Here is a 26,443-nt window from a genome sequence, read left to right on the forward strand (position 1 = left end):
CCGCGCAGGTGGACACCAGCTTTCAGCTGAAGGAGCAGGTGCAGGAGGCGCAGGAGGTGCTGCACAACGAGATGCAGCTGTGGAGCAGAGAGAAGTCCTGCCTCCTGCAGGAGATCTCTGACATGAAGGAGGCTCTGCAGAAAACGGAGCAGGAGAAGGAGGCTTCCATCGAGGCCCTGATGGGCCAGATTCACAGTTTGGAAGTGCAGTTGGAGAACACAAAGAGAGAAAAACAGAAGAATAAAGGACCCATCAGGAGATTCTTCCAGAAGTTTAAGAAGAGTGCAGAGACCCCTCCCCAGTCCAACTCTTCTTCTGAAACTCCTGAAGCCTAGTTGTCTCCAGCAGTGACTGCAAGTGTCACCATATGTACATAGTGCACACAGCCATGACGTCAGCCGTGACGTCACGCCCAGAAAGAGACTTTTCTTTGACTTTTCTGGCCGTTAGAAAACATTTTTTACGGATATAAAGTCCATGACTTAAAAATATAGAATACAAAGATTAGTAATTGCCGGTGATTACAGATGGAGGTTCCTGTGAACAGTTTTAGAGGCTTCTCTTTTACTATTGCGGTCTATGGGAAAAAAGCTTTTTGGGCCCCATGGGATTTTTTGTTGCAGCACCGCGGCTGAACACTGGGAAAAATCGGCGTGCCTTCTGAGTGCGAGACCGGGGGCCTGACTCCGCCAGCTGGAGCTTCCGCTATTTTTTCGTAGCGGTGTATCGTGTCATTCAGGCAGCCAATCAGCACAGAGCCTCATTATCATAGCCCCGCCCACTCAGAATCCCGCATAGATAATGAGGTTAAATAATTGGAAGATAAAAACATGGCTCAGAGGCTGAATTTCTAATTTATTTAGCAAAAACAATCAAAAGCTTGTTTTTAAGACATTCAAGGCCTGTTTAAAATAGGTATTAGATGCCATCGTAGGTCCCCTTTAAAGCACTTTTTGAGTATATACTGTTTAGGATCAATAGGATGGCACCGTAAGTTTATTTTGAAAGTGCTGCTTATTTCCTGGATAATCCATATTTGTGTAGAACTATTATGAAGGTCTTGGGCGGAAGTGTGTTGATGGTGGCCGTCAGTAACTGACGTGAGTGTTGGTGCTGAGGAGAGAGCTGAGGAGAGAGCATCCTCCCCGCAGAGTTGTTCCCACACGGCCCTGGGGGCCGGTACATGGACGTTATTCACCGTCCTGGGAGTTAATGTCAGTCCCGCCGGGAGAGCGCTGAGCTCCGCCATGGTGGATCCCACCGACACCGTCGTGGCTCCGCCGCCCCGCAGCAGGCACGGACCGGGCTCCGGCTGCGGAAACAACGGCAGGAAAACGTCGAAAAGGTCGCGGACAAAAAGAGGCAAGCGAGGCAGAAAGAGACGGAATAAGAAGAGCAGGAACAACAGGAGCCCGCCGTTCCTGCCGCCCGAGGTAGCTGCTGATCCCGGGATTAGAGACACCTAGCCGGCTAGCTGCACCACAGACGAGGAGACAGAGACACACAGAGAAACATAGAGAAACATAGAAAACAGAGAAACATAGAAACACAGACAAAACATAGAGAAATATAGCGAAACAGAGAAACACAGAGACACAGAGACATGCATAGAAACACAGATACACATAGAAATAAATATAAATACAGAGAAACAGAAACACATAGAAATACATCAAACACGGCAAGAAAACACTCACTGAGCTTAATTTACACACAAGAGTATCCTCACGTCAACATAAACCCTTCATAGACACACACACACACACACACACACATATATATACATATATATATATATATATATATATATATATATATATATATATATATATATATATATATATATATATATATACATATATATATATATATATGACTGTCTCAGAAAATTAGAATATTGTGATAAAGTTCTTTATTTTCTGTAATGCAATTGAAAAAACAAAAATATCATACATTCTGGATTCATTACAAATCAACTGAAATATTGCAAGCCTTTTATTATTTTAATATTGTTGATTATGGCTTACAGTTTAAGATTAAGATTCCCAGAATATTCTAATTTTTTGAGATAGGATATTTGAGTTTTCTTAAGCTGTAAGTATTACAATAATAAAAGGCTTGCAATATTTCAGTTGATTTGTAATGAATCCAGAATGTATGACATTTTTGTTTTTGTAATTGCATTACAGAAAATCACAATATTCTAATTTTCTGAGATAGTCCTCTATATATATATATATATATATATATATATATATATATATATATATATATATATATATATATATATATATATATATTAGTGTGTGTGTGTGTGTGTTTTGTTAATTATTCCAATTATAAATTACAATCCGTAGCTTCCAGCTTTGTTAAATAGCTGTCAGCAACAGCATGTTAAGTATTATTTACAGTATTATTTTAAAACTCTGTAGTCAAGTTAATGTTGTCAGTTATATTTGGTCATTAACCTCCTTATAACATAATAATACACTGCAAAACATGAGAATAGGAAGTCATCATGTTAAGTATTTCCAGTGATGACAGGTACAAATGACTGAAGAACTGCAAACTGCAGATAAATAATTAAAAAATGTAAGGTAATAAAAATACATTTCATCCATCACTCATTATTAGAAACAAAATAAATGGATGTGCAAGTTATTATGACAACAGAATGGGAGTGAATTAATAAATAAAATAACTACAATTCAGTTAGGGTCTAGACTTAAAATAATATAGATAAAAAACTCATGAACCAATAAGTAAAATATGCTATAATATATAAATAGAATAATACATAAATAACTAAGATTTAAACCAGATGAAATTGGTAGATTTTGAGTCAACTTAAAATCATCTTTCTTTTTTAATTGTGACATATTTGTATGTGAAATACGCTCTTGTTGTCCTCAGGACTGTGTAAACTAACGTCTAGTTTTTCCAAACAAAGCTGGAAGCAGACTGGGTCACTTTAGGAGGGGGAACAAAACGCCATGTTTTTCATATCCATTGGCAAAGTTGTGTGTGATATTGTTAGTTTGGTGTATTTGCCCTCAGTGTGCCGCTAACACACCTCATCTGTCTGCTGTTTGTGTCTGTTTTCAGGCGGAAGAAGGAAACATTGAATATAAGGTAACTGACTCTCTATTCCTGCTCTAACTTGGTGTAGTTTGAGTTTTCCACCCTTCAGTTTAAACTGCAGAGCGCACTGACGGAGACGGTAAGAACCAACCTGTTGCAAAACCAACTGAAGTGTCTGGGGTGAAACAGTTAAAAATGTGTGCATTGATCAGTCAAAATGTTTAGTCTTCTTCCCCATTTCTTTTAGCATTTACATTGTAATGCCTCTATAAGATTAATAATAAGATAATTGTCATGGTCTGTGGATTTCTGTATTGTTGTTAATTACTGGTTTTGGTAGATTAGAATTGATTTGATTGTGGTTTCTGCTTCTTTGAGGTTCCTGTTTTGAGTTTAGTTATTATTTGAATATTTTCATCTTCTTATTTCATTGCTCTATATTCTAATCACTTTTATGTAGTGTGTGTGTGTGTGCGTGCACGCATGTTGTTCATTTGCTTTTTGTACACTGTTTTCTTTTCATTTCCTGTCTTTTAGCACCTTGAGTTTTGTTTGTAAGTTATTGAAGTGGATATTTGTTTTACAATATAAAGGCATTGATTAGCCTTTTTATTTTGGGCCCTCTTAAAGTCTGACTTGTTAGTTGTTGTTACTTAAAGCACATATAGAGGGTTAATATAAACTATAAAATCTCAAAATGCACTTGAATGGAAGTACATATTACAAGGCATTAAGTGATATAATATTTACTGTTTTCTGATATTTAATTTGAGACAAAGCAGACTAACTGAAGAAAAGTAATACTTTCATGAATCTGACATTAAAATAACCAGAAGCTTCTATTTCTATTTAACGGTCAAGCAGTTTTAAAGAGGATTTTTGTACAGATTGAGAGTTGATGTGTCTGAACCTCCGCTGGTGTGTAATGAACTGTTCTGTGGATAACGAGATGCTTGTGTTTCTGATGCTGCAGTTGAAGCTGGTCAACCCTACTCAGTATCGCTTTGAGCATCTGGCCACGCAGCTGAAGTGGCGTCTGCAGGAGGGCCGTGGCGAGGCCGTCTACCAGATCGGAGTGGAAGACAACGGCCTGCTGGTCGGCCTGACAGAGGCCGACATGAAGGCCTCGCTCAAGACATTAAAGAGGATGGCGGAGAAGTAGGTTGCATCATGTAGCACTTTCATCCGTCTAATGAGCTTTGAAAGGCTTCTACATTCACAAAGGGATGTTCATTCACTGACTGCGTTTACATGCATCAATAACCCTTTTAAAACCCGAATATTAGCAATAACCTGGTTTTGCACGGCCATGTAAACACCAATAACCCTTTTGAATAACCCGAATTTGCTCATATTCGGGTTTTTAAAAACCCAAATATGACCCCTGGGTTACTTCATACCCGAATATTGGGGTCATGTAAACGCCAAACGGAATATCCCCATCAAACGGAACAGGAATTTGCGCATGCTCTGTTCGCAAGGAATCTTGGTCTTTTGAGTCCAGGACGTACTTATAAACACGGAGAAACACAAGACCACGCCACACTTTTGGAGTGAGGAGGAGACTAATCACTTCATAAATGTAATGAAGGATATGAACATTTCTGCATTTGTAGACGGTAGAAAGTACCGGGATAGCCAGATTTACAAGAAGGTGAGAGAAAAGTTGCGCGAAGCAGCATTTGTTTTGAATTTTGATACAGGAAGAAGAAGCGGAAATGACGGTAATTGCGTCATGACTTTCTCCGCGCGTCGCTGGTTTGATCCAGATATCCTGAATGATTAATTACCATGTAAACGGAATATTCCCAATGTCTCAGTAACCGGAATATTAGCAATAACCCGAATTTTGACTGCATGTAAGCGTAGTCACCATCTTTAGTTGTTTGATTCTGTTGAAGGTCTTTTTTAAGTACGATATGGAATTGAAGGAGCAGAGAGTAAAGTTACTAGAGATAATGACACGACTTAAACATCTTATTATTATGTTTTAACAAACTAGCACAATTCAACAATCTGTAAAGAGTGTATTATTTACCCGTCTGACAACTGAAGCAACAGAATGAAAACAAATGTACGCCACTTGAATTCATAGATGATTGACTTTGCAGGGGGAATCTGCTGGAGTGGGTACTTGGTATACTTAGTGGAGTTGCACCTGAGGGACACTTACATCACTGAGATTTCGCCTCATGTCCATCTTTTATGCCGTCGGTGAATATAGCAGTTCCACGTACCCTCCTCTATTAATCTGAGTCACAAAAAATAACAGAAACGATATTAAAAAGGAATTAGATATAAAGCTGGAGAAAAGCACACTCCCAAAGTCACTAAAGGTTGTGATGAAAGACGGCTATCAGATCCCACATTGACTTGCAGGTTCCGGCTATGGCTTGCAAACCTTGCTCCTTCTGCACCAGGAGTCTGTGAATCTTTTAATTGTGTTATCCGCTGCAAAAGGAGAAATATACAAACCCAACTCCAAGTGGGTTTGGAGGTGGGTTAGAAGATTAGAAGACTGGGTTGGGGTGGTTTTTAAACAGTTTAATAATTTTTTCTTCACTGCTGACGAAGTAGAAACCTTGGCTCCTCTAAGACTCAGTCTCTCATGAACACAGCTTTACACCAAATCCAGAACATCCAGCAGCCTTCTTGGTGGACGTAATGAACTGTAGTTGACACAGTTATCGAGCGTACGCTTGATCTGTCATTGCCTTTGAATACAAGTGCACCTTTACAGGTGACAAGAAGGACTAATGAAAGACATTAAATCATTAGATCTGATCATTTGTCTACATCTATTAGGCGACTTTCTAGTCATGTGTTGACATTTAACTATAAACTTTTGCTGAAAGATGAAAAAATCATTTAGGCAACAATTCTTTTTTCTTTTTCTTTTTAAATGTGCAGGATATATTTGACAACAGATTTTACATTTAAAGTGTTAAAAGATTTACAATACCTGCATTGTTGAATCATCTTATTGGGCCTGGTTATTCCTCAGGGTTGGGGCCGACATCACTCTCCTCCGAGAGCGGGAAGTGGACTACGACCTGGACAGAAACACCCGGAAAATCGCAGAGGTCCTCGTTCGAAAAGTCCCCGACGATCAGCAGGTGAGTCGTTCCTGCGTGTGCAGCTGCATGTCCTAATGAAGATGCTGTTAAACCAGTAGCTCCTGCTTCTGCTCTGCTGGTCGGCACTTTCTCAGACTTTTATAGATATTATATTTAGAACTGCTGTCTGATCTGTTCAAACAAATACACAAAGAAAGATCAGTCTGATGGGACACAACTATGCAGGTCTGAAATATTAAAGGCCTTCAACAGCACCACAAGAGGATGCACCTTAACCCCACCCAGCAGAGGTCGTTGGGGAGGAGCTGAGCTTCTTTTAACAGTCCTAAACTGATAGAATTACCGTCTTTCTCGTCCATTCTCCTTTTGTGGACTGCTAACAGTTCCTGGACCTGCGGGTGGCGGTGCTGGGAAATGTAGACTCGGGAAAGTCCACCCTGCTGGGTGTCCTGACGCAGGGGGAGCTGGACAACGGTCGAGGCCGAGCGCGGCTCAATCTGTTCAGACATCTGCATGAGATCCAGACCGGACGCACCTCCAGCATCAGCTTCGAGATCCTGGGCTTCAACAGCAAAGGAGAGGTACTCTGTACTTCAGATAGTTTACAGTGAGAATAATAGATCGCTCTTTCCAGGTGTCTTCAAATCTTTCATGCATTGATCTTTATATATTGTCAGGAATAAACAGTAGGAAATGTGAAAGACACATGGCTGAGCATCCTCCTGTAATTCTCTGTATATGACCTAATTTTTTCCACATACACACATACATTTTGAAAGTGCCAGACTGCCGTTCATGCCGTATATACAGGACTGTCTCAGAAAATGAGAATATTGTGATAAAGTTCTTTATTTTCTGTAATGCAATTAAAAAAACTAAAATTTCATACATTCTGGATTCATTACAAATCAACTGAAATATTGCAAGCCTTTTATTATTTTAATATTGCTGTAAGCCATGATCAGCAATATTAAAATAATAAAAGGCTTGCAATATTTCAGTTGATTTGTAATGAATCCAGAATGTATGACATTTTTGTTTTTGTAATTGCATTAAAGAAAATCACAATATTCGAATTTTCTGAGACAGTCCTGTAAAGCATGGTCGGATGGTGTGTCAGACCTGCTCTCCATGTATTTGTGTCCAGAGCTAAATATCCTCATCAGACATGACTGGTTACTATGTAGAAATCATTTTCATTGACTTTAATGCCAAAATATTTGAATAGGAAAATGATAAAGTCTAACAAGCAATGCTTTTAGGTTTAATCATCTGCTGCTGAGGAAAACTCCACTCAGTTCAGACACTGTCCTTGTGCCGTGGCGCTGTGCAGGTGGTGAACTACAGCGAGTCTCGGACAGCTGAGGAGATCTGCGAGAGCTCGTCCAAGATGATCACTTTCATCGACCTGGCAGGACACCACAAGTACCTGAAGACCACCATCTTCGGCCTCACCAGCTACTGCCCCGACTTTGCCATGTTGGTGGTGAGCGCCAACACCGGCATCGGTGAGCTGCAGCCACACACTAAACCCGGAGCCAGCTGCCAGAACAATGTGTGCAGCTGTGTGAAAAGAGACTGGACCCCTAACTGTGGTTGTGATTACTGTGCTGACTGAGCTGGCTTTGGTAGAGGTGGGTCCATTTAAGCGCACAAAAAAACATCATGATAACAAATCATGGTAACCGTGAATCATTCTGAATATGAGAAGCATTAATCTGGATATCTTCACTCAGAAAACTCTGTTTCTTGACTTCTTGAATGCAAAAAATAGAATATTTTGGTTCTCTTCCTGTTTGACATATTTATTTTTCTTGTAAGTTCTGATTTTGATTCGGAAAAATTATTATTCTACTGTGAGGAAAAATAAAAGGAAGGCTCCAAAGGCGCCACTAGAGGGCAGAGCTCAACCATTCTTTTGTTTGCTTGTTGTTTACAGCTTTGTTTGCAGGGGCGAAGTGGCAGCACTATTTCTTTTGCCACTCCAATGCTTTTCAAAATTCATGATTCTTACGTAGTAAAAGCAAAAGTAATCCTATTAAAGCTCCATTTAATCAAATCATTTAGTTCCATTGATAATATATGGGATGCAGTAAAATTAACACACACACACACACACACACACACAGAAAAAAGCCATGGTTGCTCTCTATCGGTCAGTGTTGAGTGTCAGTTTCTTTACATTACAAGTAAACTAATATAAGGGTCGGTCACAGACAAAGTGAACAAGTGCAGTTCCTTTAAGTGACCCAAGCTGCACTGGTGCCTGTGGGAGTAACTAGCTCATCCTGGTCCTCCTCTTCTCCATCCAGCCGGTACCACTCGGGAGCACTTAGGCCTGGCCATGGCACTGAAAGTCCCCATTTTCATCGTGGTCAGTAAAGTGGACCTGTGTTCCTGCGGCACGGTGGAGCGGACGGTCCGGCAGCTGGAGAGGATCCTGAAGCAGCCGGGCTGCAACAAAGTGCCCATGGTGGTGTCAAACCCTGATGACGCTGTGACTGCAGCGCAGCAGTTCAGCCAGTCAACATGGTCAGTACCAACAACTCTGAAAGTTACGGAAATACAGCAGTTTGTTTAGGCCAGGGGTCGGCAACCCGCAGCTCTAGAGCCGCAAGCGACTCTTTAGCGCCGCCCTAGTGGCTCCTGGAGCTTTTTCAAAAATGTTTGACCTTTTTTTTTTTTTTTTTTTTTCTCTTTTTTTTTCCTTTTTTTTCTCTTTTTTTTCCTTTTTTTCTCTTTTTTTCTTCTTTTTTTCTTTTTTCTTTTTTTTCTTTTTTTCTTCCTTTTTCTTTCCCTTTTTAATCTCGATATTTTGACTTTTTTCTCGACATTTCGACTTTTTTCTCAACATTAAACATTTCGACTTTTTTCTCAACATTTCGACTTTTTCCTCGAGATGGTACTTCAACATTAATCTCGACATTTCGACTTTTTTCTCTAAATTTGGACTTTTCTCAACATTTCGACATTTTTCTCGACATTTTGCCTTTTTTCTTCCTTTTTCCTTCCCTTTTTAATCTCGATATTTCAACCTTTTTCTCAAGATGGTACTTCAACATTAATCTCGACATTTCCACTTTTTTCTCAACATTTTGACTTTTTTCTCGAAATTTTGACTTTTTTCTCAACATTTCAACTTTTTTCTCGACATTTCAACTTTTTTCTCGACATTTCGCCATTTGCTTTCATTCTAAGACTTATACAAGACTTACATTTTTTGCGGCTCCAGACTGTGTTTTTGGTCCAATATGGCTCTTTCAACATGTTGGGTTGCCGACCCCTGGTTTAGGCAATGGTACCCTACTTACAGCACACATGAGACTGCTCTGTGTCTCACGAGTTGTCAGCAGCTCGTTTTCTTGAAAGCAGATTTGCAGCACAAGAGGACATTTTCCTGTGTAATGAAGACTTAAATCTGGACCTTTTTAGACCAGCTAACGTGCAGCATTAACAGATTCTCAGTTGCCAAAGCAGTATAACTGTTTCATAACTCTTATTATGATAAAGTTATTTCTTTTTTCTGTTTTTGTGTGTGCACAGCATCACGCCCATATTTACTCTGTCCAGTGTGTCTGGACGGAGTCTCGACCTGCTAAAGATCTTCCTGAACATTGTCCCTCCGCTGAGCAACAGCAAGGAGCAAGAAGAGCTGATGCAGCAGCTCACTGAATTCCAGGTACCAAACACACCGTCGACTTTCCATCACTGAGGCCGGTTTCATCTGACTGACTCAAAACATCAACTTGAAGTCAACAAACCCTGAGTCTTCAGTTTCAGAACAGGTGTTGAGTCGGTTGCCTCAACTCCCAGTCTGTTGACAGCGACTGAAAAGCTATGATCAACGGCGCTCCCATACGCAATGCATAGTGGGCGACTGTATCACCGACTGTTTATGATGTCGCGTGAACAATAAATGAATGTAGATGCTCTCAAGGCTCACTGTCATGTTGGTTCAATCCTTGGAGTGGAAATACAAAAAAAGACCTGGAAATGGTTGAAGATGCGGTCGGTTATAAAACATACATCAGACAGATGACTCTTAATGGAACAGGCTTGGTTGTATTCACTTAAAAACATTTAGGAGGAATGGAAAAATCAAAAGTTAAGATCGTTAAAGCAGCTATGAGTGCAGTCAGTACATCCAGTCACACCGATGAATCACGAAGGGAAATATTTTAACTCACACAAATACTCATTATACTCAGGGCTGCACATAAGTGGGCAGCCAGAGCGCATGCGCCGTCAAAATCCACAGTGCGCTGTCAATCTTGTGCTGCGAAGCGCTTTTGCGTACCAACAGCTGGGGCTCATATTATTGGTTGTGGCCAGACCTAATATTAAATACTAATATTAAAATATCTATTGAGAGAGCTTTTCCCCAGAACTGCCACTCAAAGTTGGTACTGGCCAATCACAGCGCGTCCTTACTCCCCCTCCATGATCGTGGCGGCGGTGGGTTGGGCAGGAAGAGAGGTAAGGATCAGCTTTACTGAACAAACCCCGACACGTCTCCTCAAAATGTCCAAGAAGCAAGCGCCATTAAGTAATTATTTTGGCGTTCCACCACCACCAACTACAAAGAGACGCAAAACTGAACCACTACCCGAATCGAACAGAAAACGTGTGTTCGCCGAGAAGTGGCTGCAAGATGTTACGCAGCGACGCGTACCGTACATTCGCGTTCCCGCGTATCCTACCCCGTAAGCTCTGCGTTGGTGCAACGCGGAACCATAAATCAGCCAGTGTCCGTCACTGCGTGCAGCAGTTACCTGCACCAGCAAGACGCTGCTCTCTGATTATGGCTCACAGTTTATGAAAACCCCAAATAAAAAATAAATTAGAGAATATTTTATGAAATCAATAAAGAATTCCATCATCAAAATTATAACAAATACTTGCTTTGCATGTAAGACTAGGTAATATATAAGTTTCACCTTTTAAGTTGAATTATTTAAATAGATTAACTTTTACACCATATTCTAGTTTAATTATTGAAATAAATTAACTTTTACACCATATTCTAGTTGAATTATTGAAATAAGTTAACTTTTACACCATATTCTTCACCTGAAGCAATATTCTACACCTTGGCTGATGTGGACATACAGAGCATAGGCGGCTATTTCAGCTGCTATATGGTTGGCTGTCTGTACAGTCATGCAAGTTCAATGCTATTAAGTTATTTCATATAAAATAAACACATTTTTATGCAGTTTAGAAGTTTTGGGGCTTTTTTTTGGCTCTTGCGCTGCTGAAATTGGGGCGACCTTTATTTCAATTTCTGAAAGGTGGCAACCCTAGGTGCAAAATATGCCATGAGCATCCCAATCTGGCCGATAAAAACTGTAACTTACTTATATTGACTTTACAGACTAACACGCACCATAATTTGTTAATTCATCTTTATAAGTGAATAAATATAATTTTGCCTATAACTTATTCCTGCATCCCTCTTTTATCGATCCGGCGAGACGGGTCACCGTGTTTTTGGAGCCCCAAGTCACATATCCAGGGGCTCCTCTGAGCACCAGACCAAAATAATTATGTGCAGCCCTGATTATACTCATTATTTAAACCAATTAATGATTTTGTGGCATGGAGCCATGAAGACATGTAGGCTGACTGAGACCAAAAGAAAATAAAGACCCAACACTCTTAAACCATCAGGGTATCAAGAGCACCAGTTATGGCCACTTATCTATTCAGATCCCAAATATACTTTCCTGAGCCGAATGCGGCAAGTCGTCATTCAGATGTCTCTAAATGCACATTATATGATCGATCGTCTGATGAATTTGAATGCGGTTCAGCTTCATGAAGTGGAAGGAGATGTAACTCAGGCTATTTTGGAGTCAGTTACCATGGTAACAGACTTCAAGTACGAGTTACCCTGCTCTCCTAAACCGGCTCTTTCTCGGGGTTAAGTAACCTCGCTTTGTGAAACGGAAAACTCCAGGTTTCCCTGACCTCAGGTTCAACTTACTCCCAGTTTCTGCATAACTGCTTTCACTAGCTTTGTGAAACGGATCCCAGGAGACTTTTCACAACGAGCTCTACTCTACTCATACGGCTGCATAGCGCTGTTTCATGCACAGTGTTTCATGCACAGTGTGAAGGCTGGTTTGGGCGCCGTGACTGTCACATTACACAAAACAGGAACAGAGAATCATCTCAGTAAAAGGAGCAGTATGTACATGTCTGTGTGTGTGTGCGTGTCTGCAGGTGGATGAGATCTACTCAGTTCCGGATGTTGGGACTGTGGTGGGAGGAACTCTTTACAGGTGAGAACACTTTGTTTACACTGGAGAGACTGAACAAATGAATACTTCTAGTGGCCCAGAAAGTCGTAAAAACCTTTAGGTTAGCCCTGTCGATCCATACGAGGCGGATGGCATCAGTCACTGGGGTTTCATGTTGTATTTTCACATTTCTGTCTGAGTTAAATCAAACAGAAATATTATTTGTGGTTCAATTCAATTTTTTCAATTTTATTTATATAGGATCTATTACAACAGAAGTTGTCTCTAGGATCTTTCCAGAGACCCAGAACATAACCCCCGAGCAATTATTACAAAAACATAACATAAACAATGGCAGGTAAAAAACTCCCCTAGTGGGAGAAAAACCTTAAGACAAACAGTGGCAAGGAAAAACTCCCCTTTAGGTGGGAAGAAACCTGGACCAGGACCTGGACCATAAGGGGGGACCCTCCTGCTGGAGACCAGCTGGACAGAGCAGGAAAAGAGAGATCAGATAGAGAGAATAAAGAACAGAAAGGAGAAACACAGACACAATAGCTAACTGGTGCAGTACAGGGATGACTATATAAACAGATGTAGACAGTAGACACTGAGGTGGTCAGAGGGGGGGAGGGGCAGGCCAGGAATATAGCAGCATATCTACCGCGAAGCTATGTTTGAGACTAACTATTATAGTCTTGTTCTATAGCTGCAGCTTTGACTACTGACTCTAACACACTAGAGTTTACACTAACTAGAGGTTTACTAACACTAACTAGAGGTTTACTGACACTAACTAGAGGTTTACTAAACTCTAACTAGAGGTTTACTAACACTAACTAGAGCTTTACTAAACACTAACTAGAGGTTTACTAAACACTAACTAGAGGTTTACTAAACACTAACTAGAGGTTTACTAACACTAACTAGAGGTTTACTAAACACTAACTAGAGCTTTACTAAACACTAACTAGAGGTTTACTAACACTAACTAGAGCTTTACTAAACACTAACTAGAGGTTTACTAACACTAACTAGAGCTTTACTAAACACTAACTAGAGGTTTATGAACACTAACTAGAGCTTTACTAACACTAACTAGAGATTTACTAACACTAACTAGAGGTTTACTAAACACTAACTATAGGCTTTACTAAACAGAAATGTTTTAAGTTTAGTTTTAAAGGTGGAGGTGGTGTCAGCCTCCTTAACCCAGATTGGAAGTTGGTTCCATAGTAACGGTTCCTGGTACCAGAAGGCCGTCCTCCAAATCTACATTTGGATCTTTTAGGATCTACGAGTAAACCTGCACTCTGAGAACGGAGAGCTCTGCCAGGAACATAAGGCACTATCAGGTCTTGCAAATATTGCGGAGCTAAGCCGTTTTGGGCTTTATACGCAAGTAATAACATTTTGAATTAGATTCTGAATTTTACGCGTAGCCAATGGAGCGATGCTAACACTGGAGAGACGTGGTCTCTCCTGCTGATTCCTGTCAGCACTCGCGCTGCTGCATTCTGGATCAGCTGGAGGATATTCAGAGTATTACGTGGACATCCTGCTAATACACATTACAGTAATCTAGTCTAGAAGATACAAACGGATGAACTAGTTTTTCTGCGTCACTCTGCGAGAGGATTTTCCTAATCTTTGCGATATTACGGACATGGAAAAACTCTATTTTACAAACCTGATTAATATACGGTTTAAACGACAAATCCTGGTCGAAAACAACACCAAGTCTTCTCACAGTTGCACTGGAAGCCATCACAACACCATCTAATCCCTTCCTAAGATGCTTTGGACCAAAAATGATAACCTCTGTTTTATCTGAATTTAGAAGTACAAACTGAACAAGATTGGCCCTAGCACTGAACCCTGCGGAACACCATAACAGACCCTTGACTGTTCTGAGGAAACCTCATGTACATGAACAAACTGGAACCTGTCAGATAGATATGATTTAAACCAACGTAGAGCTGTCCCTTTAATCCCAACAACATGCTCTAACCTGTGCAGTAAAATGCTGATCTACAGTGTCAAAAGCAGCACTGAGGTCCAGTAGAACCAGTAGTGGTAAATATGTTTTAAGGGTAGTTTGATAGTTGGATCACACCTTCAGAAGGGGAGCGATCCAACTTCCACTCCATGTGGCATTTCAACCAGATAAACCATCAACCTCTGGTTTCCTTGGAAACTCGGGGCAAGTCTCAACCACTTCCAATGGTCTGTCACCGTGGAGATGCTTAACTACGCAGAACTCAACCCCACCACAAACGCTCCAGTTTTAACCCGTGTAATGGAAAGAATGAGGGTTTGGTTGGAAAGACGACTCTTAAAACACACTTAAAACACCCAGCTGAAGTCAGTCAGCAGATCTTTGAGGCCCACAGAAGATCAGAAACCACTCCATCCCATGTTTGGGGTTTTGCAGGTTTTTTCTCTTTCTTTCTTTCTTTCTTTCTTTCTTTCTTTCTTTCTTTCTTTCTTTCTTTCTTTCTTTCTTTCTTTCTTTCTTTCTTTCTTTCTTTCTTTCTTTCTTTCTTTCTTTCTTTCTTTCTTTCTTTCTTTCTTTCTTTCTTTTTTTTTGTAGCAGCATTACACCCGGCCTCCTCCGTGTTCCCTCAAGCTTGCCAAGCTTGTTGAATTTACTTCCTCAGCCTGATGTCCTCAAAGTTCCACCTAGGGTTCAGATGTGGCACTGCAACAAGCTCTGTAGCAGCGGGATCCCCGGCAGCATGTCTTCCTAGTCCATGAGCCAAGAGCCCAAAATTGACCAATTGCAATCAAACAGGTGGGCAATTTTTAATATGTTTTTTTGAGTTGCTACACATCCCTAGTTGACAGTTTGGCATGATAGCCCTTGCAGACTGGTAGCTTATTGGTGGTTATCATGCATTTAATATATGGACCCCTATAGTGAAAATACGAGAGCGGCGTATGGTGCTTGTTTGGTATTATGGGACTTGTTGACTACTTGTTGACTACTCAGACTGCCTAAATCAATCTAATATGTTCCTCAGATATTGGAGAACTGAAATAATGGTATTTTAGGTTTCCCAGATGAAATCTGAGGCTGTTCCAGCCTTCTTTTCAGAAAAACTTCATAGGCGGAAATCAAAATTTTAGTTTTCTGTTGTGTTCCTTTCCATAGCAGAGTAATTGAATAATATAAACATTAATTTGTGGACCATATTTGACACCCACCAGGCCCCACCTTTCAGCAGGTACCAGATTTATGCCTGTAGCCCTTATACTTTTTGAGATATACTCATTTTTGTGTATGCATGTTGTTTTAGGCAGAATCTCGCCTGGATTTCAGCTGAATAGGGTAAAAAATATATAATACAGATATCACTATGAAACCTTCCCAGTTTATTACCAACCTCAAAACAAAGAAAAAATGGATTGCACATTTTCTGAGATTTTATGTTTATGTAGGCTATGCAAATGATACTTTATCCATTTCACTATAGGGAATGTGTGAAGTTTCCGCAGTGTTCAGAGCATACCACACTTATTTGCACAATGGCTGAAATGGAGGTTCAGTGTTGAGTAATTTTGGAAGAAGATCCTAACAATAGATCCATATTGCTTATAAGTATGCTTCCAGTATGCTCACGCACACAGCGAGATTCACTTGCTGTCAATCAACTGTGCTGTCAACATGCTGTCATTCGATCAGGTGAGAAAGATTAATTTCATATTTTTTCCATATTGAATGATTTACCCTACTTCAAAGGATAGCCCAGTGTTGATACAAGTATATTAAAAAGAATCCTCATCTGAATATAACCCTGTGCAGCATTCATGATCATATGGGTTAGCTAGCTGAGATGTCGACTGTCAATGAAGTCCTGACCCAAACACTAAACATCATGGAGAGCCTTGGATTGGAGGAGATTGTTTGTGTCTTTGACCAAGCACTCTACGCCAAGGCAGCAGAAATCACTTGGAAGCAAGAGAAGTTCCAGAACATTATACTGAGAATGGGAGCTTTCCATACCATCTGCAACCTGTTATCAATCCTGGGGAAGAGGTTTCAGGATGCTGGCCTGCGTGACTTGTGTGTGGAGTCCGGAGTGATTGCAGAAGGATCTATCACTGCAGTGATGGAAGGGCGCAAGTACAACCGTGCTGTCAGACTTCACAAGGTCATGTATGAGGCGATCATGAGGCTAGCCTGGAAGGGATTCCTCCCATGGATCCAAGACAACCACAGAGCAGAGATTCAATGTCTGGAAGAAGCCCTTGGAAGCATCTCCACTTTTCATGATGAAGTGTCACAGGCATCCTTCACAGAGCTCATGGATGATCCATCCTGCAATCACATCCTACAGTTGTTCCAAGAGTATCTTGATTCCCTCAGGAATGGTGAACCATTGGCAGCTTTCTGGATGTCTTACCTCGACATAGTTGAGATCTTGCTAGGCTTGCTCCGTGCTTCAAGAGAAGGGGATTGGATGCTGCACCTAGCCTCAATCCGCACTATGATCCCATGGTGCTTTGCTTATGCCAGGCTGAATTATTCACGTTTCCTCCCATATTACTACTCCACAATGACACGTCTGCCCATTGATCATCCAGAGGTGCACCACCAGTTCATGCAGGGTGGCTTCAGTGTCCAACTTGGTAGGCAGAATCCTTTCGGCCGGATCCCTGTTGATCAAACCATCGAGGAAACGGTCAATAAGGATACCCAGACAGCAGGTGGCGCAAAGGGCTTCAGCCTGAAACGAGCTGCCGTGGAGAGGTACTACCTAACATCCGAGTACCGCAGCATGTTCCTCAAGCAGCTCCGAGCTATGGTGGGAAATGGCCAGTCTCATATCAGCCACCCAGACCTACAGAGGCCCAGAATCCACAGAGATGAAGCCGGCATTGTCTGAAGTCTGATCTACTGCCGGCATTGCCGGCAGTAGATCAGACTTGTTCCCGGTGCATGTTGGACTCCGGCAGGGCTGCCCTTTGTCACCGGTCCTGTTCATAATTTTTATGGACAGGATTTCTAGGCGTAGCCAGGGGCCGGAGGGGATCCGGTTTGGGGACCTCAGGATTTCATCTCTGCTTTTTGCAGATGACATTGTCCTGTTGGCTTCAACAGACCGGGACCTTGCGACGCGGCTTCAACAGACCGGGACGTTGCGACGCGGCAGGGATGAGAATCAGCACCTCCAAATCCGAGGCCATGGTTCTCCACCGGGAAAGGGTGGCGTGCCTTCTCCGGGTGGGTGGAGAAGTCCTGCCTCAGGTGGAGGAGTTCAAGTATCTCGGGGTCTTGTTACCGAGTGAGGGAACAATGGAGCGGGAGATTGACAGACGGATCGGTGCAGCGTCCGCAGTTATGCGGTCGATGTACCGGATCGTCGTGGTGAAGAAGGAGCTGAGTCGAAAGGCGAAGCTCTCGATTTACCGGTCAATCTACGCACCTACCCTCACCTATGGTCATGAACTTTGGGTAGTGACCGAAAGGACAAGATCGTGGATACAAGCGGCCGAGATGAGTTTCCTCTGCGGGGTGGCTGGACGCTCCCTTAGAGATGAGTTTCCTCCGCAGGGTGGCTGGACGCTCCCTTAGAGATGAGTTTCCTCCGCAGGGTGGATGGACGCTCCCTTAGAGATAGGGGGAGGAGTTCGGTCACCCGGGAGGAGCTCGGAGTCGAGCCGCTGCTCCTTCACATTGAGAGGAGTCAGCTGAGGTGGCTTGGACATCTGTACCGGATCCTCCTGGACACCTCCCTAGGGAGGTGTTCCAGGCATGTCCCTCCTCCCTAGGGAGGTGTTCCAGGCATGTCCCTCCTCCCTAGGGAGGTGTTCCAGTCATGTCCCACCAGGAGGAGACCCCGGGGAAGACCCAGGACACGCTGGAGAGACTGTCTCTCAGCTGGCCTGGGAACGCCTCAGACTCCCCTCGGAAGAGCTGGAGGAAGTGTCTGGGGTGAAGGAAGTCTGGGCATCCCTGCTGAGGCTGCTGCCCCCGCGACCCGGGAACGGATAAGCGGCGGACGATGGATGGATGGATGGAACAAGCTACGTCAGGGGCTGGGAGATGGGGTCTGCAATGCTCTCATTGGAATGCATGCATTCACTGGATGCGATACTGTGAGTGCTTTTGCAGGGCGTGGGAAGCTTGGAGCTTTGAAGCTTATCAAAGGATCAGAACATCTCCAAGAAGTTTTCCTTGAGCTGGGGCAGTCCTGGGAAATATCTGATAACCTGTTCACGCATCTGCAAGCATTTACGTGCAAACTCTACTCTCCATGATGTTCAGTGTTGGGGTCAGGACTTCATTGACAGTCGACATCTCAGCTAGCTAACCCATATGATCATGAATGCTGCACAGGGTTATATTCAGATGAGGATTCTTTTTAATATACTTGTATCAACACTGGGCTATCCTTTGAAGTAGGGTGAATCATTCAATATGGAAAAAATATGAAATTAATCTTTCTCACCTGATCGAATGACAGCATGTTGTTACTCAACTACTCAACACTGAACCTCCATTTCAGCCATTGTGCAAATAAGTGTGGTATGCTCTGAATACTGCGGAAACTTCACACATTCCCTATAGTGAAATGGATAAAGTATCATTTGCATAGCCTACATAAACATAAAATCTCAGAAAATGTGCAATCCATTTTTTCTTTGTTTTGAGGTTGGTAATAAACTGGGAAGGTTTCATAGTGATATCTGTATTATATATTTTTTACCCTATTCAGCTGAAATCCAGGCGAGATTCTGCCTAAAACAACATGCATACACAAAAATGAGTATATCTCAAAAAGTATAAGGGCTACAGGCATAAATCTGGTACCTGCTGAAAGGTGGGGCCTGGTGGGTGTCAAATATGGTCCACAAATTAATGTTTATATTATTCAATTACTCTGCTATGGAAAGGAACACAACAGAAAACTAAAATTTTGATTTCCGCCTATGAAGTTTTTCTGAAAAGAAGGCTGGAACAGCCTCAGATTTCATCTGGGAAACCTAAAATACCATTATTTCAGTTCTCCAATATCTGAGGAACATATTAGATTGATTTAGGCAGTCTGAGTAGTCAACAAGTAGTCAACAAGTCCCATAATACCAAACAAGCACCATACGCCGCTCTCGTATTTTCACTATAGGGGTCCATATATTAAATGCATGATAACCACCAATAAGCTACCAGTCTGCAAGGGCTATCATGCCAAACTGTCAACTAGGGATGTGTAGCAACTCAAAAAAACATATTAGAAATTGCCCACCTGTTTGATTGCAATTGGTGGTCTGGCTCATGGACTATCCAGGCTGGGGACCACTTTCTGGTGATTAGAACCAAAGTGCAAGCAATTGATAAAACCCTTATCCCCCAGACATGCGAGGAAACTTATTATTAAAAGTAGGCCTGTGTTGAAAAAATCGATTTCCCAATTCTAAATCGATTCTCATATTAATTCCTAAAAATCGATTCATATGTCTAAAGATCAATTATTTATTATTAATTATTTATTTATGTATTTTTTTTTCATCATTACATTACAACTTTTGGTTATTTTTTTGTTTATCCCCAAAAAAGGAATGTTTTGTTGGACACGAGAATAACTGGTGCCATGTTTTTGCCTTTAAATATGTTTAAAGGTATGAAAACATTAAAGTGGTTATAATTGCATAAATTGTCTATATTTCATTACCGGTACTTTATATACTGTCTTGGGGTTACATTTGCAAAACATGCTAAAAAAACCAAAATCAAAAATTAAAAACCAAAATAGACCAAAAATGGAACAAATAAAAAACGGAATGTGGGAAAAAATAAAACCAATTTCATCCGTCTCTGTTTCCTCCCTGGATCTGTTTGATAATTCTGACCCACATGATGTTTCTGAAAGCAGTTCTATCAGTATTCTGGGAGCTGATTGGTCCTTATAGCATCATTAGCTGCAATACTTGCTGTTTAATCTCAATATGATACTAGTAGTAATATTTTGCAGAACTACAGTCATATAATTCATGCAACAGCTCAAAAAACAGTTTTAATAACACTAACCCAAATCAATATCGGAATCGAATCCAATCGGATCGAATCAAATCTTGATAATCGATTCTGAATCTTAAGAATCGGAATTGAATCGATTCTTGACATTTGAATTGATCCCCAGCCCTAATTAAAAGTATTTCACTTAAAGCATGGTGAGTTTCTTGGAAGTCACAGAGCTCTTGAATAAATCTTGATGGCACAGTTGTCTGTACATTTTTCTTAGGCTCCAGGTTTGAACAGTCTTCCTTGCGTTAAAGCCATTTCTCTTTACTGATCAGACGCACATTAAATCATAGAAGCCACTTGATGGTGTGTGTTTCAGCGGCGTGTGCAGGGAGGGCGAGCGGCTGGTGGTGGGTCCGACAGACGAGGGCCGTTTCCTGCGTCTGAAGGTGGGCAGCATCCAGAGGAATCGCTCGGCCTGCAGGGTGCTGAGGGCCGGACAAGCAGCCACGCTGGCTTTGGGAAACTTTGATCGCTCACTGCTGCGCAAGGTCAGAGATCACATAAGGACACGGATGCCCCTGGAAAAAACATGGTTGTGAAGGCTCAATTTACTTTTCCACACATGAATCCTGCCATCACAGACATATAAATGAGCTTTGTCAAGGGCACTGATACCTTGTTGGTTGGTCTGGATCATGTGGTGCCCATTCCTTCCAAAAACTCTGGAAATATGAATTGGTCTGACCGTAATACACATAAGATTTCTGTTGATGCAGAACCGTCTGAGGGATCAGAGATCACAGGATCTTAGTTCTGCGCTCTTGAGCTTTACACACCGAAATTCCTCCTGATTTCTTTAATTCTCTCTTCGTTAATTCTGTAGGAGATATCCGCAAATGCCTTTCAAACATCGAGCAACATTATTTTTAAGAACCTGAATGATGTTCTCAATCTTTTGTTGAGAAAGTGACCTCTTGGTTTCAAATGATCAGAACTACAATTTCCTCTGATGAAATAGCATCTTCTTTTTTTTCCTTTTAAGTCCTCATCGGCTCTAAATTACCACCAAACTAACTTTTTGAGATGTGTTGAAGACCTGAAATGCAAGCATGGATGTGTAATAAGAAATAAAATGAAGGTACTGACACGCAGTCGATAAATAATTGAAAGCACCTGTTTCAAATCCCAGCTGGAGCCTCGTGTGGAGCTGCATGTCCCCCCTGGATTCCTCACAGTCAGTTAACGTGTATGTCAGGTTAATTGTTGATTTTAAATTGCCCGTGCTATAAATGATAATCCATGCTATAAATGTTGATTGTAAGTGTGGATGTGTGTAGTTGTTTGTGTGTCGGTGGTCCTGCGATGGACAGGAATGCCTCATGCCCCGGGAGACCGGGGATCGTTTCCAGCAAACCCTTTACAACCCTTAAAAAAGAAACTTCTCCGTTGAAAGTTCTACAGATTTCACTTAACGATTTTTATTGATCCAGTGCTGCTGAACTTACTTGTTCATTTCTGCCAACACCATGAAGGAAGACACAAACGCTTTACTAAAACACAAGAATTTCATCAGATTTCTTTATGTTTTCATTGAAACTTGACGGTGGTGTGGATGGGGATGTTAAAGGTGTGATTGGTCGTCGCAGGGTATGGTCATGGTCAGCCCCAAGATGAACCCGACCATCTGCTGTCAGTTTGAAGCCGCCATCGTCCTCCTCTTTCACGCCAAGACGTTCCGGCGGGGCTCGCAGGTCACCGTACACGTCGGTAACGTCAGACAGACGGCTATCGTAGAGTCTCTTCACGGAAAGGTTGGTGCACGGATCCCGCTGGATGTGCTTTTCTATCTGTCGTGTAAGCGCTTGAGCCAGAGACGTTTTATAAACGAGACACCCCACTCCGGTTGTGTTTCCTGTATCTGTGTCACGTGGGTTTCCCCACTCCCCGCCCCTTTAGGAGACTAACAGCGGTTCCTGAGTCTATTGAGTCCTATGGGAAAAGTGAACGTGAGCACAGATTACCAATTCCTTCGCCCCATAGTAACCTAAGTAAATATGGGACCCATTTTTCAAAAGCCACAACCCTTCTGAACATTCTGACACCAAAATGTTTAATTGACACTAGGGCTGGGCGATATATCGAGATTTTAATATATATCGATATATTTTCAAACGCGATATGGTACGAGACAATATCGTTTGGATCGATTATTAATTTTTCTTTTTTTTTTTTTCATGATTTTGATATTGCTTATTTTGTGACAAATTGACTTGAATGTTTTATTTGAGATTTGCACAAATGTTTTGTTATTTGCACAACTGTCAACCTCAGTGGAAAAGTCTGCCTGTTACTGTCTACATTGTATTAATTGCACAGTGTATTTTAATTTAATTGTTATGCAGGAAAGGGATATTTGTTTTATTTTATTCAAGAATCATTTTTATTCTATATATGCAGACAGTTTATTTTTATTTCATTTGTTTTATACATTTTGATATTGTGCAGACCTCTGTTAATAAAGGAACCTGTGTGACATTTGGCACGAGGCTTTGTATTAAAACTGGAAAAACTAAAAAAAAATGAAGCTAACAGAGATGCTAACAGAGATGCTAACAGAGATGCTATGCTATAATGCTTTGGGGGAAACCCCAATTATGGCACAGAAAAAATATCGAATTATATCGAGTATCGCCATTCAGCTAGAAAATATCGAGATATGACTTTTGGTCCATATCGCCCAGCCCTAATTGACACCGACAAATTAGGAGAAAATTTACTTTGTTTGAGACCTGTCTCTGTCTGAGCAACACACTCTCGCGAGATTTGGCTCTCACAGCTAATAATATAATATAATATAATATAATGTAATAATAATACATAGCTTTCCTCTCTGGTGGTGCTGATTCAGAGATCGTCGGTCACTGCAGAACCAGAGATATATATACAAAGGCTTTAATATAAAGGCCTTTATATATATATATCTATGTGCAGAACTGCCAACGTTGTTTTCCCATCGGATAAACTTTAAAACTAAAATAAAACTTGTTATTATTGAAGTCTTGTTTGAAAGGGAAAAAAAGAATATTAGACTGATCTGATGATTGATATCAGGTTGATATCAGACATTAAAGTAGCAGATAAAGAAAACGAGCGGCAAAATAAGGCGCAAATATTAAAGTTGTACTGTATCTAGTGTTGTATGTTCCAAAACGATGTGGGGAGAGGGGCGACCACGCCCACTTAGGAGACAGGACGTGTATACCATTTCATACCATTGGCAGAAACGGTAATGCGTGATCTTGTGTATAGAGTATCTTTGCTTGAGCGTAACCTTCCCTCTGTTGCTGCAGGACGAGCTGCGTACAGGTGAGAGGGCCGTCGTTCACTTCCGCTTCATCAAGCACCCCGAGTACCTGCGGCTGGGCGCCAAGCTGCTCTTCAGGGAGGGCGTCACCAAAGGCATCGGACACGTCACGCGCCTGCTGCCCCGCTCACACAACCACGACCAGAACCAGAACCACGACCAGAACCTGCAGGGGCACTTCTGATCACATTTATCCACCTGCCACACGCCGGCAGACCAATCTGCCGCTCCGGGATCTTCCTCCTTCTATTTTCTCTCATTCATGCCTGCAGTTTTCAGCAAGTTCCCCATCATCATCATCGTCATCGTCATCATCGTCATCATCGTCATCATCTGCCACAGCAGGCATTTGTGTCTGACTTAAAGCTGGATGGCCAGAGTGGATTTAAGTCTGGCCCGTTAATCTGCTGCCGTGCCACAGATTGATGTGAGAGGCTTCTGCTCGATCGGTGCAGCTGTCGTGACAAGACGGCTGGAAAGTTTTGGCTGGATTCAAAGAATGTCTGCCGATGAGGAGAGAAGGCGTAAACAAACTTTCAGAAGTTAGAATAACTTCTCATTTGCCGGGGGTGCATCTTTTCATTTCTTTTATTCAGATCATTCAAATATGTCGTTGAGTTCCTGAAATATCTCAGACCCTTATAGGAGCTTTTTCTTTTCATTTATGTCAGTGTGTGTGTGTTTTAGCTCATTGGATTAAAACTGGACATGTTTTATCGTTATATTTTACATTATTACTGAGCATTTTCCATGAGGTTCTGAGAGTGTTTGAGGTAATTTTGTAAGAGTTTGTGTGGATGAAACATTTGAGCAGTATATTGCTGTGGAAATGGAACCCTGTGGGTTTTACTTTGATCAGTGTTCACAACAGATGGATGTTTGACACTGGTGTGCCTACAAATACTAACTCCCTCCCCTCGGCTCGGTTCGGGGAGGAATCCATTATTTTTGTCATTCTTCACAAGCTAATGGAAGTATTTGCGTTTCTGAGTTGAGAAAGTAAGTAATAATAATAATAATAATAACAGAGCTGGGTTCTCCAGTGTTTCCTCATCAGTCACAACAGTGAGAGGGTTTCCACCCAAGAACATGTCTGGGTGGATTCAGCAGCGTTACTGCTCTCATGTTTTCATTGGCAATGACACAGATTTGAGTGGCTAGCACTGTCGCCTCGCGGTACGACGGTTCCTGGTTCAGATACAGCCGGGGGCCTTCCTGTGTGGAGTTTGCATGTTCTGCTCGTACCTTGGCTCCCTCCATCAGTCCAAAAACATGATCTTTAGATTGACTTGAGAGGTGAAATGACAGTAGGTTTGTGTGTGTGTGTCTCGTTTGTCACTGGCCCGTTGATGGACGGCTGATCGGTCCTGGGTGCAGCCGCCTCTCGCTCAGTGACAGCTGAGACAAACTCCAGCCGCCTCTGAGCGCAAACAGGATCAAGCGGGTATAGAACATGGATGGATTAATCTGTGTATTTAAAAAAAGAAAAAGATTAAAGACTCTTCTGGTCACCTGCTCGTGCCCACACATACCAAGAGGATTTAGACCGATTTGCCTTTTAGGGATTTGTGTGATAATAATTTTCATATCCCAATCTGACAAAACCACCAGCTCAATGTATCGTAATGCTTTTGTGCACTTTATTCAACCATTCTGGTGTGTCTCTTCCCTCCTGCTGCAGTGAACAGCACATACAAGTACAGATGAATACTTTCACTCCTTGTTCCTGGGAAATACTTTAGTCAAGCCAGGTAGATAATACACACACCCCGACTGGATTTATGGTTCATGTAGCACACGAGGGAGAGCTCAGTTAAACATAACATGATTCAAGTGTGTGTGGTCCAAAGGATGACGTCTTTTTTGAACAAGGAAAGGTGGTTTCCTCGTCTTTACAGCCTTACATTCAGTTTCTTGATATTAAACTGTAACTATTGAAGTTTCTACAGTAACTGTATTTATAAATGACTATTACTGAGATGTTTGCATTTCACTAATCAGTTTGTTACAAGTTTTCATTCCTCTTGGTGAATTGAAGAAGTGGGTAGGTCTGATGCCTAGGCAGCTTTGTGCAGCGAATCATAACCTGCATGCTCTTTGACTGGCAAAAGCTCTTATCCTTTCATTTCAACTGTAACACATGTATCTGGTGAAGTTTTGATGCAGCTCTAAAGGTTTTTTTTAGACTCTGTGCACTTGTAAAGGTGAATATTGAATGTACTCTCCATGATCCCGTGTTGGCTCCTGATCAACTGTCGTTACTGTTGACTCTGCACTTTGTACTCTGAGTTTGCATGTGTGTCGGGGAGCTGTGAAGGATGAGAGGTGAAGGTCAGCGCGAGAAAACCACCAATGCTTCTGCAGAACAGTGAGTTTATCGGTTTGCTTTTCCTGACCGTTCCTCTGGCTCTCAAATAAACAATTAAAATGAAATATTCAAAGTGACAAAGAGATCTTGTTTGTCATTGGCACCACCGGAAAATGAAACTGGTGCATTTTTTTTTCTGTTTATAGAAAAATCTTCCCATGTTTTTGTCTTCTCCATCTTCAGTCCAGCGTCAGTTTTATCATAGCTTTGCAGAAGAAACCTGTTTTTCTAATAAATGGGGACAATTTATATCCATTAAAATGTCGCCCAACTTCATCTTGGGGTTAACAGCAAACAGACCCGTATGGGATTTGCTATTTATATTTCACTTATGACTTATAT

General features: G+C 41.6%; 1 protein-coding gene across 1 annotated transcript; it reads left to right on the forward strand.

The window, feature by feature from the left end:
* The first annotated feature begins 1,103 nt into the window (after positions 1-1,103).
* Positions 1,104-26,284, forward strand: gtpbp2b (GTP binding protein 2b). The gene is made up of 12 exons (XM_061726170.1): positions 1,104-1,433; positions 3,106-3,132; positions 4,055-4,239; positions 6,086-6,197; positions 6,542-6,739; positions 7,492-7,666; positions 8,471-8,690; positions 9,702-9,837; positions 12,384-12,442; positions 20,746-20,917; positions 22,016-22,180; positions 23,720-26,284. The coding sequence occupies exons 1-12, from the start codon at positions 1,248-1,250 to the stop codon at positions 23,915-23,917; spliced, it is 1,833 nt and encodes a 610-aa protein (XP_061582154.1). The 5' UTR covers positions 1,104-1,247; the 3' UTR covers positions 23,918-26,284.
* The last annotated feature ends 159 nt before the right edge of the window (positions 26,285-26,443 follow it).

Source organism: Cololabis saira, chromosome 1 (genome assembly GCF_033807715.1).
Source record: "Cololabis saira isolate AMF1-May2022 chromosome 1, fColSai1.1, whole genome shotgun sequence".
NCBI classification, from domain to species: domain Eukaryota; kingdom Metazoa; phylum Chordata; class Actinopteri; order Beloniformes; family Belonidae; genus Cololabis; species Cololabis saira.

Excerpts from the sequence above, each read along its gene's own strand:
- gtpbp2b (XM_061726170.1), top strand. The coding sequence starts at position 1,248 with ATGGTGGATCCCACCGACACCGTCGTGGCTCCGCCGCCCCGCAGCAGG. Across the intron at positions 1,434-3,105 it reads CGCCGTTCCTGCCGCCCGAG|GCGGAAGAAGGAAACATTGA; the intron begins GTAGCTGCTGAT and ends GTCTGTTTTCAG. Across the intron at positions 4,240-6,085 it reads TTAAAGAGGATGGCGGAGAA|GGTTGGGGCCGACATCACTC; the intron begins GTAGGTTGCATC and ends GTTATTCCTCAG.